At 38.3% G+C, this 17,976-nt stretch overlaps 2 protein-coding genes across 2 annotated transcripts; one reads left to right on the forward strand and one right to left on the reverse strand.

Moving 5' to 3' along the window:
* Positions 1–2,089: 2,089 nt before the first annotated feature.
* Positions 2,090–6,000, reverse strand: LOC141765571 (charged multivesicular body protein 4b-like). Its single transcript, XM_074631639.1, has 5 exons — positions 5,685–6,000; positions 4,144–4,240; positions 3,713–3,830; positions 2,593–2,719; positions 2,090–2,375 (listed from the first exon to the last, which is right to left on the reverse strand). The coding sequence occupies exons 1-5, from the start codon at positions 5,866–5,868 to the stop codon at positions 2,305–2,307; spliced, it is 597 nt and encodes a 198-aa protein (XP_074487740.1). The 5' UTR covers positions 5,869–6,000; the 3' UTR covers positions 2,090–2,304.
* A 158-nt stretch (positions 6,001–6,158) lies between these two features.
* chmp1a (charged multivesicular body protein 1A) lies at positions 6,159–16,758 on the forward strand. Its single transcript, XM_074631638.1, has 7 exons — positions 6,159–6,300; positions 8,692–8,711; positions 8,809–8,886; positions 11,994–12,140; positions 12,304–12,432; positions 12,622–12,821; positions 15,021–16,758. Exons 1-7 carry the CDS (start codon positions 6,294–6,296, stop codon positions 15,040–15,042), a joined length of 603 nt encoding a protein of 200 aa, XP_074487739.1. The 5' UTR covers positions 6,159–6,293; the 3' UTR covers positions 15,043–16,758.
* Positions 16,759–17,976: the final 1,218 nt, after the last annotated feature.

A 17,976-nucleotide genomic window follows, 5' to 3' on the forward strand; every position in this document is an offset into this window, starting at 1 on the left:
TTAGTGTTTATTATAATTAACGATGATCAATAACAATTAGGTATCTTAATATATTCAACTGCTCTGATAAAAAAAAGCAACGTTTTACACTGCTGAACACAATTGTTCCATGTAGATGAGGGAGCTGAGGCATAGTACAAACTAACATCATCATAAAAAGCTGCTTTGTTGACACAGTTGTTACTAAAGCTGATCAGCATTAATTCTACAGTAATAAAGACAAGTGGTCATCTGCACCTTCATCTCAGAGGACACATATCTATCATTTGTACAGCTATACATATATAAATGCCAAATGAATTCTTAACTTGATGTTAATGAACCATGTACCATGGTTGTTAATGAAAAATATTTACTGAAAGCAAAAAGAAATTCAAGTTATCTGGGTGGCAGGTCAATAGACAGAAAAATATACAGTCCATGTACAGTTATACCTCCCCTGCACTTTAAGACAAACACAAACAGAATATTATGAAGAATCTGGATAAAAAATGTATTTATTCCTAAAGCAGCAATCCTTAAATCCGATCTGTAAAAACCAGACGATTCTACTAAGGTCATTTGATGTCCTGTGTATTTCATTCCTACCTGAATTCTGACTTGCTCCAGCCCCCATTAGGCTTCAGTCAGCTGTTGTACAGTCCTTACACGTCCACATACATGGTGCTCACATTTTGTCCAGTCTAACTTACAGCACATTGAGAGTGTGCGTTTAAGAGCCTGTGCTGTGAATGTCTGAGGCTCCTGCGTTTGCCACTCCCTCCCTGTTACCGTCACTCGCTCTGTCTGGGTGACAGACATTAATCCTGTGCAGTTCACAGTGGTGCAAAGAGATACTGGATTTAAAGGGCAGATAAGGATAACTAGTATAAACTCTTGTTTTATTATGAAAAAATGACTGTATATGTTGATACCACATGATTACCTCCAAACTAGAATACCAAAATATATATATATATATATATATATATATATATATATATATATATATATATATGTATTCATATACTGATGATATTGTTGTATTGTCTTATCATTTCACCATCTAATATTTTTATTGTATCTATTTTTTATCCTATTTTTTAATCTATTTTTTAAATCATTTTTTCTATTTATCGATTTGTTAGATTTGCTCTGGAGCTATCATTCACTATACATTGTACTATGTATGACAATATATATATATATATCAGTGGCGGCTGGTGACTCAGAAAATTGGGGAGGACAGGAGGAAAACCAACCCACGGTGTCATGGGGGGGGGGGTTGACAAGTGTTATATAAATTATAATTATTATTATTATATTATTATTATTACTACACCAGTTGCCTACAGTTACTTATCTCTACTTTCTTATGTAAAACGAAAAACTAAGCAATAAAACGATCTAAAAGAAAATGCTGATGTTGTACATCGGAATCATATGTGCACAAATCATTGTCTAACTGAAATTTTAAATTTTCAAAAATCTGTCGAACCGTTTGGTTGAAAAGTGAGTTTTTCTCATCATACTATATCTGGTCTTTGGGCACATGAGACTTCTGTTTTTTGCGATATACTTCATTCTATTTTAGGAAAAATAACAGTAGGTGGAAACATTTAATAAACACAATGTTGAGGTTTTTCCTAATTTGACAAAAATCCTGATGAAAGTGTGATCTAAAATTTGTACTGTAAGGAAGTTGTGCTGTTAGATTCTTGCCCAAAGTATGTCCGTACCAGATTTCAAGAACAAATGTTGTGGCATTTTTTTTTTTTTTTATGCACATATGGGTTCAGGTGTTATACTGTATATATGTTTATTTGTATAGCATTCAGCAATTTGAAACAAAAACTCTTATAAGAAGGACCCTGACAGCCAACAGGATGAAGGACAAGAGAACCTCTCAGCTACCGCAAAAAACATATATACGTATATATATATAAAAAAAAAAAAATTAAATATACCAAATAATAAGACATTGGTGTGAGGCTCTTGAAGTATAGGCACGAGAAGCTGAAACAATGGAGTTTGAGGGGAAGGGGAAAATGCATGGTGGGCAAGTTCAGATAACATCATTAAGTCATTAGAAATGTTAACAATGCCCTAATTAGTGTTCACAGTATGATAATACTTTATTACAGAGCTCATAATACTTCACTAAGATATAAATTCTGTAGTTTTTTGGAATACCCTGTGCATTACATTAAATGCTTTCACTGACAACACTTTACTGTGGAGAAGACAAATGTCCTCAAACATAAAACACTCATGAACAATAGCGTATCATCCTCTCCTCTCCATGTGTTGGCGCTGATGGCGTGTCTATGAGGGTTCATTCACCCAGCGCCGCAGATACTCCAAATCATCTTCAAACTCATCTTTCTCCGGCTTGGCTTTGGGGAAGAAGAAAACAACAAAAAAATGAGCAATTTGCACAAATTAGTAGACACTCCAACCAAATGCACCTTGTGTTGTAGCATGGTATTTAGTTTAGCTGTTATCATCAGCTTTCCAAATCCTTTTAAAGAAGCTAACATGTGAAGTTGCAGCTTTAGCGCCACCAAACATGTACTTGCAACTGCCTGAACCTGATCTTCAGATGGTTCTTACCAGGTTGCGAAGGTGATGCAGTGGGCGACACTTTGGGACAAGAGACTCTCTCCTCCGCTCTGTCCTTCTCACAGAGACTCTCATCCAGAATCTCCTCCAGCCTCTCCAGCTCTGCCAGCAGCTCATCCTGGGGAAAGCACAAAAGAAACTCGTGAGCTCGTGTTTACAACATGGGAAGTCGTGTGCACGATATGCTTGGAGTTCAATTGGTTAAGTCGTGAGAACACCGCTGCTAAGCAACGACAATATTAACGTTACTGTCGGCGTCTAGAAGCCACAGAGGGTAACAACTTAGCAAGCTGGCAAGAAGATAACATAATGTAGTAAATGCAAAGGCATAATGACAGAGGAAAGAGATGGGGCTGTTGGGAATATCAACATTTTCCTCAGAACTATTATAAAATCATGAAGAAAAACAATATACAACTAAAATTACAATATATTAACTTATTATGCACTGAAAAATGAACTTCCAAGGCCTCCGCCATTTCTGACAACGTCAACAAACACGTCACAACTCGTGAACTCTGAGCTTTCAGAAACTTTCCACTCATGAGGTCGTGAATAAGAGGAGGGCGTTCATATGGACTCATCTCGTAAACACGGTAAACACCGACACATTTCAAGGCACCATTTTTTTATTTAAACTGAATAGTCTGTTTTAGTCCCGTAAGTGGAAAGTTTCTGAAAGCTCAGAGTTCATGACTTGTGACGTGTTTGTTGAGAAATGGCAGAGGCCATGGAAGTTAATTTTAGTCGTAAATAGTTTTTCTTCATAATTTTGTAATATGCCTGAGGAAAATGTTGATATTCCCAACGGACTCATCTTTTTCCTCTGTCATTATATCTTTACTGCATTATGTTATCTACTTGCTAGCTTGCTAAATTGTTAGCCTCCGTTGCTTCTAGACGCCGACAGTGACGTTAATATCGCAGTTGCTTAGCAGCGATGTTCTCACGACTTAACCAATTGAACGCCAAGCATATCGTGTACACGACTTCTCATGTTGTAAACACGAGCTCACGAGTTTCATTTGAAGACACCAAAAGTCCATGACTGAAATCACAAAAGTCACACTAAAATAAAGTCCCTGAAGGAGTTACTGTCATTGTAGCCCACCTCATCAAATTCCACTTCAGAGCTCACGGATGTGTGGAGGGTGTCTGACATGTCTTGACTCAGATCGTGTTCCTCTGTAATGTCCTTGATCAGGTCATTCACCTTGTTGACAATATCTCTGAAACAGCCAGCGGAAAGTTCCTGTCTCAGTTAGACCTTTCTTTAAAACTATATTAGGCTTACACAAAAAGAGGATGCTATAACAATAGACTGTATATAAGGTTATAACATTAGCTGGATCCAAACTCATGGTATATAACACCCGCATACATTCACTTAGCTTCAGAAAATCTTCCAAAATCCTATCTATTATCTTTAATAATTGCTGACATTTTGTGTGAGTTCTTGTTTTTATCTTCCTACATTTCTTTCAGCTGTTCATGCATGTCATTAATTCAAATGACCTCCTATGCTGATGTCTTTTCCCTTACATGTGCTCATGAGTGGACCTCACGGCCTTAACAGCGCAGTCGATGTACTTGATGTGGGCTGCGTACCACTTTTTTTTTCTCAGCGCCAGCAGAGCCCCTGTGAGGAGAGAACGGTGAGAAACGGTTTATGAGTAGGAATGTTCTCAACAAATGAAAAGAAAAACAGACTCATGGGAATTTTTAAGCAAAACAGCAACGTCACAGTCACCACGCAGATATCTGTGGAGCAATGTTATCTTACTGGCAGCTAAAATTGTTACTGTACAGTATATAATTAGTTTTCTATCAGGAATGTGGGAAAATACAGGTGGCAATAGACATACGGTGCCTTCAAATGGGGTGGTGTTTACCGTGTTTACGAGTTGGGCCCTTATGAACGCCCCCCCCATGTCGTATTCACTGTGGCCATTACCATACTACCTACACTGTGGTATCTCTCCCTTTAATGTCTCTCGCTGTAATAGACCATTTTACACAGTGATGTAAATCAGTGAACAAGACTTGTTTTTTAATTTGGAATCTTTATACATTTTTCATCTGTGTGATAAAGTATCATAATTTCAAGTCTTGGACACGTACAAAATAACACGTTACTGGCATCACTTGCTGTGACAATGCATTAAAAGTGCTAAAATTTGTCATCTGATATGGTTCTTGTGCTTTGGTGTGGCAACTACAAAAGTTCGATGAAGCAGCTCTCAAAGTACATTTCTCCCAGAAGTACGGAAATTGCTAGGCACATTTTCACATGTATACTTAAAGGTCCCATATCATGCTCATTTTCAGGTTCATACTTGTATTTTGTGTTTCTAATAGAACATGTTTACATGCGGTAATGTTCAAAAAACACTTTTTTTTCCTAATACTGTCTGCCTGAATATAAATGTATTTACCCTCTCTCTGAAACGCTCCGTTTTAGTGCATTTCAACGGAATTGCAACAGAATTGCTTTGCTAGGCAACAGTTTGCATCCATGTTTACTTGTGTGTACACTGTGTGTATTTCTCTGTATATTGAGCGTTTTGATAGTTTAACAGTATTTATATAGCACTTAAACCTGCTTTATAATGTAAAGACCTGAAAATCTCACTTTTTACAATATGGGACCTTTAAAAAAAAAAGTGTCTTCGGGCCACACTCTAAACCCACCAGGAAGTTTGAAATTTTTTATTTTGTGTGAATTTTTCATGCATTTTTGGCCAATCCAGGCTCTGTAGTTTGATGAACTCCTCTTTGAGATTTAACCAGATTTTTTCAAATTTGGTCAGTACAATCTAAAGACCTCTGCGATGAAAAGTTATTAAAAGTTTGAGCTGTCGTGCCGTAGCGTGGCAGAGAATTTACATGCTTGGCCACTAAACAACAAGCTGTTGTAACTCGACTGTACTTGGTCAAATCTGCCCAGAGTTGTTGTTGTTGTTCAGAGCAGTCCAGGCCTGAGGACTTCTACATGCCAATATATTGGCAGCTTTAATTCTAAGTTATGCTTGAATGTTAATTAAAGAATTATATATATATCAACACCTTTTTAAATATCTCACCTCTTCTGTTCTTTCGGCTGTTTTTCTTGGCAATCAGAAGTTCCTGGTCAATCTTTTTCTTCAGAAACTCTTTCTTCTTCATCAGCAACTCCTCTCCCTCTAGAAGTGTCTCAGTCTCCTCTTGTTGACAGCACATCTCTCTCACCTTTTGTCCTCCACTAAATAGCTTCACAAACAGAGACATATCTGATGCTGGCTGTGACTGACAGGGTCCAGGCACTGAATAATAATATTATGTTTATATATATGCTGCTGTAACCTGGAGGCCACTTTCAAAAGAAAATATGCTCTATATCTAGTGAGAAAGAGGAAGACATGTCAGGCTGAGGATCAGTGTGTTTGAGTGAACCATAGTGGACCATAGACATGTATTGTTTGGATCCACACTCCCTCCGTGCTACCTGAGGGCGCTAACAAACCATCTCGTTGTTTAGCAGCCAACAAAAACATCAAGGAGAAGAAGAAGAAATCTGATCACGTGACTACTTTCAGACCCGGAAGTGCTGCGTCAATCCAGTTTCTGACATCAAAACAAACCAACACGACTCTACTGCTGAGGAGCTGAAAGCTATCTTTCCTGTGATCACCTGACCTCATATCGGTCTTGACATGGAGGGTATGTCGTGTTTTAACCGCTGGACGGTCCATCTCGATAGGAGTTGCCTCTGTGTTTAGTAAAACCACCAATCTAGTGACATTAGCCTGTTAGCCTGTTAGCCTGTTAGCCTGTTAGCTCGGGTGGGTGGCTAAAGAGGTTAGCATGGTTAGCTGTCAGATCTGTTTTCACTTCATTCGTTTATCATTATCTAACTGGAATTTCGGCTTTTGGTTTGATTTAACATCTTGTCTTACTGTCACTGTATCTGTTCCTAACAAATGAGTGTTATGTTAGGGTTGTCACACTCCTCTCTGACTGTCATTAGTGCAGCCTCGACAGACTGATAGACACTCATAGACACTTCCTGAGGTTTCCACTGGTACACAAACATGTCGACTTATAGCTGAGAGATACTGGAGCTTATTGCACCAGGGTGAGGAATTAAGTATTTTTTCCAGGTTGTATTTATTGCCCTCCTTGATTATATTTATTGGGACATTTCAATTCAATTCAATTCAAACTTTATTGCAGACTCAAGGTCCAGATAAGAAAAAAGAAAAAACAACAACAATACATTACATTTAACACATTACATTACAGGAAGCACTATAAAAAGTCATGATTACACTTATAATTTAATTGATAAGTATAAAAATAAGATATAATAATAATAATAATAATAGTAATGTTTTGTCGTTTCCCCATTACTGGATCACCATAACAGCCCTTCCAGAAACAAACTTCTTTGTTTACTCTTTTTTTAGGGATGCACCGATGCCGTTACTGGATCGGATATCGGGCCGATACTGACTTAAATAGCTGGTTCGTGTATCGGTGACAATGGGGGCGATTTATATACTATATACATTATATACTGGAATTTGAATTCCTGTTTAAATTTTGACCAATTTGTTACGAAAAAGGTTTAAACTTGAATTGTAATTCCTGTTAATTTAGAATTTTTTTTTACCAAGTTGCTACGATTAGTACGATTTTATTATTTTAACAATAAATAACAATTTAGTAAATGTATATCTATGTATTTATTTGTTATGTTTTACAAAGTTAAGAAAGCAATGTTTAAGTCGAGCCTGATGCCTTACACATAAAACTAGACCTCCACCAAGGTGCGTGACTTTAAAAACAGATCACAGCTCACAGCTGGCGGTACCGTGAGGTGGTCGGCTTATTATTAACACGGTGTGTTTCCGTGTAACGTATCGGCGGATGCCTCTCTCATTCAGCAGCCTTGTTATGTCTGTATAACGTTACACTACGTTGTCTGACATCCCGTCATATACCGTTTTTTTCTTTCTCACCGCGGACGGCCAACGGCTCCCGCACCTCAATGTCTCGCCACACATCCACACACGTATCTCTCTGCTCTCAGAAGGAAGAAGGCAGGGTCATGCGTCATCAACGCGTCATCAACGCGTCATCAACGCGTCATCAACGCGTCATCAGTCGCGTCATCACTCATGATCCGGATCACCACCAAAATCTAATGGATTGTTCATTGTGCCACACTCCACCCCTCCAAATCCTGCTAACAGACCGACATCATTATTACCTCCGCCAAGGCCTTTGGCCTTGGCGGAGGTAATAATGATCCCAGTCACTTCCACACAGTGAGGCTTATTAATTAAACATTGGTATCAGATTGGTACTCGGTATCGGCCAATACCCAAAGCCCAGGTATCGATTTCGGTATTGGGACGGAAAAAGTTGGATCAGTGCATCCCTACTCTTTTTTACTGTATTGGTTGTTTGTATTTTGTTGACGTTTTGGTTTGTATTTGACGGCATTTCCCCCTATATGGTTTTATGGTACAAAAATGTCTACTGTTTCAAGCTGTGTATATTTAGCATCTTTTACACAATATTTGTCAATTTTGTTTTGTCAAACAGCACTAGAAGCTCCCACAAAATCACAAATGGCCCCTAGGGGACAGAAGTTCCAGTCACACATTTGACAAGAAAGGCAAAACATAAATTTTTAAGGCCTAACTTGTACATTTCCAAGAGGGAGCTGCCTGTGTCAGGATTAGGCAAAGACATGAGAAAATTTGATTATTTAGGTTATGACTAGATGAAGGTTTTCCAGTTACTGCTGGAAACAATGTTTGGAGTTGGTCAGAAGTAAAATGTGCATTTATACATCTCATTACTTTTCCAATCTGTTTTTTTAGTATCATTCATTGTTGTACTTTTTCAGTGAAAATGTTTCTTACCTTCAAGCAAAGAAAAGATAGACCGGACAAACCTTATCAGTTTGTCATCAGTCTCAGAGAATGAAAAGCCAACGTTTCAGTATATAATGTAGAGTTAGCATATTGCTGCAAAAGACAACCCATTGTGACAGTTTACATTACATACACTACATAACTCTGTCTCTAACTGTCTCCACAGACACACTCTTCCAGCTAAAGGTATGTATCTATGAAAAGGTTTAATCCGTGTCAGCTTGATATAATTTATACAAGTGGATTATTTATTCCTTTATTCATCTTTCTCTGTGGTTCACAGTTCAGTTGCAAGCAGCTTGAGAGACAGTCCAAGAAGGCAGAGAAGGACGCTGAGAAGGAGCAGGCCAAGGTCAAGAAGGTGAGCAAACTGGGTCAAGCTTAAGGCCAAGCCATTGGGTTATTGTTGCGGCTGAATGCATGCCATAGGTACAGTATACTGTGATCACAATGTCCCTTCACCATTGTCCGTCTTCATCTCTACTGTGACCTCAAGCATTTCAATATCAGGGAATGTTGATAAAGATTAAAATGCGCTGAGAGAAAAAAATTTAAGCGTTAGCAGCAGGGATTGGTTTTTAAGGTAGTATTCACTCTTTAACTGCTCTGTTAAGCACAAGTGAACAATGTAAAGCATCCGGATGGATATCATCTGCATACAGAATATCTTTTTCTCTCTTCTATTTTGTTTATAAAACAAATATTGAAAGCAGAAAAATAACATAAGAAATGAATAATTATAGAAAGTAATGTGGTAGTGATATATTATTGATAATGAACCTATCCTTGTATCAAATATACTTGAGCTACATAATAATAAGTATTATTATAATAATTATAATAATGAGTAAATGAAAATATAAAAATATAAGATACAATCAAAGTAAGTTTGAAATAATAAAGAAAAATGAATAGAAAAAACATAAAAAGCATGTTAAAAAAACATTAAATAAAATGTATATAAATAATAAACACACTTATCTAGTGTTAGATATCATAGTTGCCGATGTGTGTGATTTAATGTATTGTCTCATAATGTCAAATAAACTTAACTAAAAATGTCTAATTAGTGTTAGTTAGCTAACTTTATCACCATTATCTTGCCTTGAAATGATTAAGCTATCATTGGGGTATATAGTGTGTACATATACACAAGAGTACGCAGTATATGGATGATTGTGATTTCCTTTAATGGAGTAGTTTTATGACTAAGGTAGCGAGCTGAGAAAGCCGGTTCTCAGTGAGTTTAGCTTGTGTTTGTTGCTAAGCTATCTAGCCACACCGTCCTCTTGCTCCACTGTTGTTAAAAAAGCAAACACGCACACACTCAATATGAAAAAACAAGGAATTAAAAATAAAATTAGCTCGTAAAATGAATAATTTATTATTTAAATTTTATATTTAATCTTTTAGCAACTTATTTGAGGTTAAGGAACACCAACTGATTGAGGGTTAAATATAATAATGTATGCAATATATGAACTTAAAGATATGTATTTCTTTTTACAATCCATTTTAAATATTTAACCAAGAGTAATATTTATTGATATATTCAATTGTATTTTGTCTGATAACCTTTTACTGCCCTTTGTCAGTTTTGGGGCTCCACGATTGAAAATCTTTTTCTTGTTGTAGATTATTTATGTTCATTCTACTGGTCAAATGACAGCAGGAGTTTCACACATCAGTCATCGGGGGGCAGTACAACTTAAGCATTGACAAGGAGCGCTTAGTTGTTTTGTAAATATTTCTGCTATAAGGTCATTAGGTATTGCCGTTCCTGTTTTGAAGTCCAGTTGACTTCTCTCATGCAACAGTAGGGTTTCAACGATCCCTTATCCTCTCACTGGCCAGAGAGATTTCTTCACTTCACTTCACTTCACTTCTCATATCATATCCTGTCTAACAGGCTCACATGCATTTGAAATATGCAGGAAGCTGTTGTTGTTGATTTTTATTCCTGTTGAAAGGATTATGATCGTTAGTATTAGTAACGCTATGTGAGCTACACTTTTCAAGATGCAATCCACACAATTAAACTATTATTAAAAAGGGGATTTAAAAGATTGCTGCCCTGGTCTCATCAGGCAGCACAAGCTACAACATGGACAGCTAAAGCCTCATCAGTGAGTCATTTAGATAATTAATTTGGGTAATTGATGTAAACTGTTATAGATTTTGATCTGGTACAAATACTAAACACATACTAATAACAGCTTCAGCGAAGAGTTGCCTGCTTTTCTCTATTTCATGTCTCTATTTTTGGGGGGTTTTGTATTTTAAAAAGCGTATCATATACAGTAGCCTTTTGGTCCACTACAGTGCATAGTCACTCACACCAGAGATGCATCCTCCCTAGGGATGCACCGATCTGACTTCTTCAGTCCCGATACTGATACCGATACCTGGGCTTTGGATATCGGCCAATGCCAAGTACTGATGCGATACCAGTGTTTGATTAATAAGCTGTATGTCTCGCATTCTTTTATGTGTAAGGCAACATCAGGCTTGATTTAAACATCGCTTTCCTAACTTAGTGAAACAAAATGTTAAAAAATAAATACATAGATATAAATTTACTGAATTATTTATTATTAAAATAATAAATGGGGCGCCCTGGTAGCTCACCTGATAGAGAGGGCGCCCATGTCCTTACCGCAGCGGCCCGGGGTCCTTTGCTGCATGTCATCCCCCATCTTTTTCCCCCTTTCATGTCTATACTATCACAATCAAATAAAGGCAAAAATACAAAAAATAATAATAATATTAATATTAAATCTTACACCAGTAACTCGGTAAAAAAAATAAAATCTTAAAAATTAACAGGAATTACAACTCAGTTGTAAACCTTCTTAAATCAGCTACAAATTGGTCAAAACTTAAACAGGAGTTAAAATCCCAGCAGTATATAACGTATATAGTATATATATATATATATATATATATATATAGAATTGAATTGAATAGATCGGCCCCTTTGTCACCGATATCTGATCCAGCTATTTGAGTCAGTATCGACCCGATATCCGATCCGTTATCGGTGCATCCCTAATCCTCCCCAATGCATCCAGTGTTTGCCCACAACTTGTGCAGGGGAGTAGAACACAAGGACACAAATCAGTGTCTGAAGACACGTGGCATGCGGTATATGCCAACTGCATGTGAATAAAACACAAATTAATTCAAGACATAAAAAGAGATTCCAAAGCAAATTTTCTTTAAGAAAACAAGAAAACGATTAAACACAACTAAATACTTGTAGTTGACCCTGTACCCCTACATACTGTGTATATATATATATATATATATACACAGTATGTATATATATATATATATATATATGTATATATATATATATATATATACAGTATGTATATTTACATGGAAGATTTTACTAAATGAGGTATTCTAAAGATGAATTGCAGATGCAGTTTTTGAGTGTTAACAGTGTCCTTTTCTCATCATCAGGCTTTGCAACAGAAGAATGTGGAATGTGCCAGAGTTTATGCGGAGAACGCTATCCGGAAAAAAAATGAAAGTCTTAATTGGTTGCGCATGGCGTCCCGACTCGACGCGGTGGCCTCTAAAGTCCAGACTGCTGTCACCATGAAGGCAGTAAGTTACTGTTTTCAGTCATCTCACTGATACCTGCTGCCTTAGAATATATGCAGTTTTAGTATATGTTCAAACTGTAGGATTATAAAGCAACTCTATTCATATTAGCACATCATTTCTGTCCTTCAAGACAAATACATTATAAAGGCATTTTTTCCATCAGGTGACCAAAAACATGGGCCAGGTGACCAAAGCTCTGGACAAAGCTCTGAACTCCATGGATCTCCAAAAGGTCTCTGCGGTCATGGATAAGTTTGAAACCCAAGTTCAAAACCTCGACGTCCACACTTCAGTGAGTGTTTGCAGACCAATATGCATTTTTGTTCTTGTAAATGTATTTTAATACAGTGTTTTGGTCAAGTGCTTGGTGGGCTTTAGAAAACTGCATGTTAGATATTCTGTCTGACTTTAAGTCGTTAAAAGTCAAACCCAGTTCTGCGCTTTCTGGCCTGAGTTTTCTTTTGTCTTATCCCCACACCAGGTGATGGATGATTCCATGAGCTCGGCAATGACGCTGACCACGCCTCAGGAACAGGTGGATGACTTGATCCACCAAATAGCAGAGGAGAGCGGCCTGGAGGTGATGGATCAGCTCAGCCAGCTGCCTGCAGGAGCCACCTCAGTGGGTGCAGGTGCAGAGAGCTCACGAAGCCAGGAGAGGGAGGACCTGCTGTCTCGACGGTAAGGACCAGTGTCTCTACTTGGTACAGGACAATATGTTCCATCCCATAACTACTGGGTTAGAGGTTAGAAGCAACATCTTTGTGTCTGGCTCATATTTCCTTAAAGATATAACTACATTTCTCAGTTGCTGTTTGTAAACACACAGCCTTCAAAGTTGGCCCATCCTCCTCGGCTCAAAGAGGGAGAGAGAGAGAGAGAGCAGCGATGGTCGAGCGAGCTATAGAGTGACTGTAGAGAGGGAGCGGCGTTAGTGAGAACAAAACAGTGAATTAGGGAATTAAAACGTTATTTTCTGATTGATTCATGGCAGTTGAATACACACACCCACACACACACACACACACACACACACACACACACACACACCTCCGCTCAACCCCGCGGGAAGATGCAGAGTTGCCGGATTTTGAATGAATGCATCCTGTCCGCTGTGTATGACTGAGACACCGTTCGCAGCACTCTGCACACAGCAGAGGAGAGACAGAGGAGCAGGGGGAACACTGGAGCACGTGCACATAAAAACCCACAACCCGTTCTCATCCATCAAATACGGCCGCTTTCTATCGGCGACGTACATGAAACCTGCCTTGGCGGAGGTCTTTGCTCTCCGAGTGCGCTTCTAGTTATTTAAGAAAAAGAGCATTATTCACAGATATTTGACGTAGAGCATTTTCACTTTCTCATCCCCCTCCCCCTCTGTCTAGACAAAATAATGTATAATAACATATCTACACAGGGAATGATAGTTCAAAATTAAGTAGAAAGATAAGAAAAAAAATTAAATAACAATAAATAAATAAAATCAATAAAAAAAAAGCCAGCAAACACAAAATTATCAGCAGCAACTTAACACGACTCCTATGCAGCTGAAAGCGAAACAGTAAAATAAAGCAGATATGTGAAAGTACAAACAGGTAAAAAGCAGGAGATTCAGTTAGAAGCTACAAAAGTACTGAGAGCTGAACACACACAATGTCTTTCTCTCTGGTCTCCTGCATGCTTTTTTGAGGAGTCCTAAGAACTTTTCTGGCGGAAACCCTGGGTGTCAGACATCGAGGGGTGTTGACAAAGCGGCGGTATTTGACCACCCGAACAGGCTGCACAACCTGTAGGCTGTTATTGGCTGGGGGTTACACCCCCACGTGGGGCCCAAAGGCCCTTTGCAGACGCCCAGAAACGTCCCGAACACAGCAAAATAAGAAGGAAAGAGAAAGGGCAGGCAGAGGGCTGCAGGGTCTCTGCAGATACAGACACCACCACACACTTCTAGCGGTTCAGAAGTAATGGTTGAGAGGATCATTTTTGTCTATACATTGTTTTTTAGATAATTCTTTCATATTATACCTTTAAGCAACACACTGCATCTTGCCACTTTTCACCTGGTACACTCTTTTCATTCTCTGGCACTGGGCTAACAAGTTGCACATGAACAGGCAATTTTGCTGTTAGGACAGAGCATGAGATCAGGAAATTAGATTACACAGCAAGCTACTTCCCCCCACACACTGAACACAATTGTTGTAGTTGCAAAGTCATAAGTGAACGAGAAAGAAACAATATGTTCAGCTCCGATAGTGTCTCAAAGGCAGAAGGAAGTTATTGCATTAATGTGAAATGGGTTATCAGACTAGTCAAATGAACTGGGGTTAGGAAAGTAGACAATGCTTGGTCATGTAGCCTTAACTTAAAAAGCACAGTACAGTATATTCTTTAAATCAAGGAAATCACAATGTACACAAGAGTTTCTTGTGTTGCCTCCTTGTAGTTTGTAGTAATGGTCATTAAGGTTTTGGTCGACTAAGAATATCAGCACATGGACAGTAATACTGGAAACAGAATTTGACAGATTTTTCAGTTAAATTAACAAAACAATTAGTTGAATAAATCATTTAATTATTAGATGAGTAAGAATTTCTTCAGTCAGCAACAGTCCTTATTAAAAGGCTTGGCAAAGAAATCAAATAAACTACCCCAAAAAGTTTGCAGCCTATGACATTGTAAGAATTGATGATACCGAGTTCCTTGATCTTTTGAACCTTTCACACAGAGGGGTGATGTAACCTTGAATATTTTTTTTGTTATCTAGTGGGAGAGAAGTGCAATCTATGCACCACGTATGCCTTGCATTTATTAAGGCTTGTATCTCAATTCTCAAAAGTTCCAAACAATTAAACTCACGTTTTTCACACATTGCAGGTTGGCTGCTTTGCGGAACTGAGGGCTCCTCCAGGAGAGGCGACAGGGCTTACAGCTGTGTGGAAGCAGACGAGTTTAATGATGGCGACAGGAGCTGTGTGTGTTTCTATTGAACTGTTCCTACCAGGAGGACTTAATGAGCCTATCGATTACCATCCCCCTGCTCTATAAATACACTCACACTCCGGCTAGAAATACCACCTGAGAAGGCACAAATCTCTCTCTCTGGTTCATCTTCCCTTTTTCCATCCATCTTTTCCCGTTTTTATCTTCCCCTTTAATTCCCCATTGGATCTCAGTTTACCTTTTGTGTCTCCTATTCTCCCTCCTTTTTACTCCCTCTTTTTCCACCAACACCACCTCCTCCTCCTGTGGCCAGACTCGCCGGTTCTCAAATCACACGCTTTTGGATGTATGCTTTGTACAAAAAAAACACATTTTACAAACTGTATAATGTACAATGATGAAAATGAAAAGGTTTTAATAAGCAGTTATAGTGATTATAAGGGAGTTGGGCGTCCCTGGCTCTCATACGGTGCAGGGTGGGTTAAGGATGTATATCCATGTTGTTTTTAAGTTCTTTTGGGGGGAGCTGTCAGTCAGAGACGGTTTAACTGGATGATGCTGTTGGGAAGAAGGAGACACGTAAGGGATAATGTACAGTGAGCCGGTCATTTTTGTGAAATAAACCCCGACATTAACCCTGAAGGGGTTTATTTTACAACAATGACCCGTTAGCTGTACATTATCCCGCTTATTACACGGCTACTTACTTAAGAAATCAATAATTTTACACAAAAAGGGTCTGCCAGAGTCCGACATCAGAGCTGCGCCCATACAAATGGTCCGTTATACATAGCAACGGTCTGCTATAAAGAAATAACAGACCGTAGAACGCTGTGATTGACCAATCAGAATCGAGTATTCAACAAAGCCGTGTAATAAATACATTTAATGGGGAAGAAATATCAGTTTTTGCACTTTGGTGTTTTGTAGTTTTTGAAGTTGAAAAGACATAGCGACATGTTGGTAACACTAACAAACATAAAGTCTCCCTCCTTCATCAGTCACCCAAGCAACAACCGCTTCATGACATTATTATAACGCTGTATACGACAAAGGACAATCCTCAAACTTTTTGTTTCTCAGTGTCAAAATGAATGATTTCTGTTTGTTCTGCTTTCTTTTTATTCAGATTTATTGTTGATGATTTCTCATTCCTGTATTCAGACTTTTTTTTGCTTTGATCGCCTTATTTTTGGGATGCAGGTGCTTGCATATGTGCTTCCCCCCGCCAGTGCCTGAAGGACAGTAGTTTAAACACTTTCAGGAGAAAACATCAATTAAAAGCAGGGATGCTGGATTTTTTTTTCAGATCAATTGCTACTCCTAATTTGCCTTGTAAACCATGTAAGCAGTGGCAAGATTTTACAGAAGACTGGTTCCTTTTCTCTTGTTTTTGAGATTCTAACTCTGTTTTGAGATACTTGTTAAGTGATTTCACTAGTTTTGATGCTTCCTTCTTTGAGAGTTCAATGTAGATGTCAGTTAGAGGGCATGCAGGCCTAAACCAGACCTCAACCTATGACAGGGCAGCTTCACCCTCTGAAAATGTTTTCCATTTTTTTGTCCAATTTACACAGCGAGGGTTTATTTTGACTCAAAGCTCAGCATACTTTGCAATTTTACATTTTGTTTTTCTATATTTATCTTGTGAAAATAAAATCTTGCCCTCTGACTCAGTCTTTTATTTGACTTCAGTGGCTTGGGTATGTTGAGTGCAGACAGACGATGCTTTAATTGATGCGGTCGAGCTGTATATACACAGTAAAGTGTCTTGGATCACATTTCAAGCAACAGTAGATGGAACCACAAGCACTAAGACGAAGGATTTGGCTGCAAATGCAGCTTTCACACAATAGCAAGGACATGTTGATGGAATCCATTTCCTCTAATTATGCGGTTTTTGTCCATTACTCCTTACCTCCCTGCCTACTGTAGGTCAGAATACTTAATGAAAGCTGATGCATAATTAAAAAATATTTTACTACATGGACATGTTGCAAACAGTGCAAACAAGACAGACAACATTCAACACAGCATACACAAATACCTTCATATAAATACACAAAATAAATAACTGCACTGGTAACTGGTACAAGAGGTTTACTATTCAAGGGTCCAATAGCCTTGGGAGTGGCTTTGAACCATTAAGATTTCCTTTCTCAAAAAGGTGAGATGAATGAAAGATCTCTAACAATTCGATTTTAGAAGCTTTTTAGAAGGCCCAACTTCAGAAATCAAAGGAGAGATGCTGTCTTAACTATTTTCTCCAATAAATTCCTCTCGGCTGTAGTCAGGCTACCAAAACAAACAGTAATAGAGTTACTTAATTAATTGTGGAAGAAATTGAAGCTCCAGTAGGCAGAAATGTTTTGGCATCATTGCGCAAAAATTCCATAATAACCTTTCAGCATATTGTCATTTTTTTTCAGGCTTTAAAAAATCTAGCCTGTGACAGGAGATTTTGGCCAATCACAGGTCATTTCAGAGAGAGAGCGTTCTTATTGGCTGTGCTCCGGCTGGTGGGCGGTGTTTGGTATTTCCTCAACTGATCTCAACATGGTGGCCGGGTCACAAACGTTCTCATTTTACAACTAAACAGTACACCACAAGATCTTTCTGAGAACATTTGAGGTGAGAAATAGGCATTACAGTAACAGAATATAAAGACGGCAGCTGTGGATGGCAGACTCCAGATCAGCTCCGACTGCTTGTTTTCCTCCGGTCTGTGAAATCTTGCAGATGCCTTTAGGAGCACCGGAGGACACAGAGGTATCCGATTTCTTTCAGATTACCTGTCTCATGCACTACTGTCAGGATATAGTGACCATTTTATAAAAAATAACTTGATAAGCCTCATGATAAGCACACTTTTTTTTAACTCAAGTTGAAA

The sequence above is a fragment of the Sebastes fasciatus genome, chromosome 4 (genome assembly GCF_043250625.1).
Source record: "Sebastes fasciatus isolate fSebFas1 chromosome 4, fSebFas1.pri, whole genome shotgun sequence".
Taxonomy (NCBI): Eukaryota; Metazoa; Chordata; class Actinopteri; order Perciformes; family Sebastidae; genus Sebastes; species Sebastes fasciatus.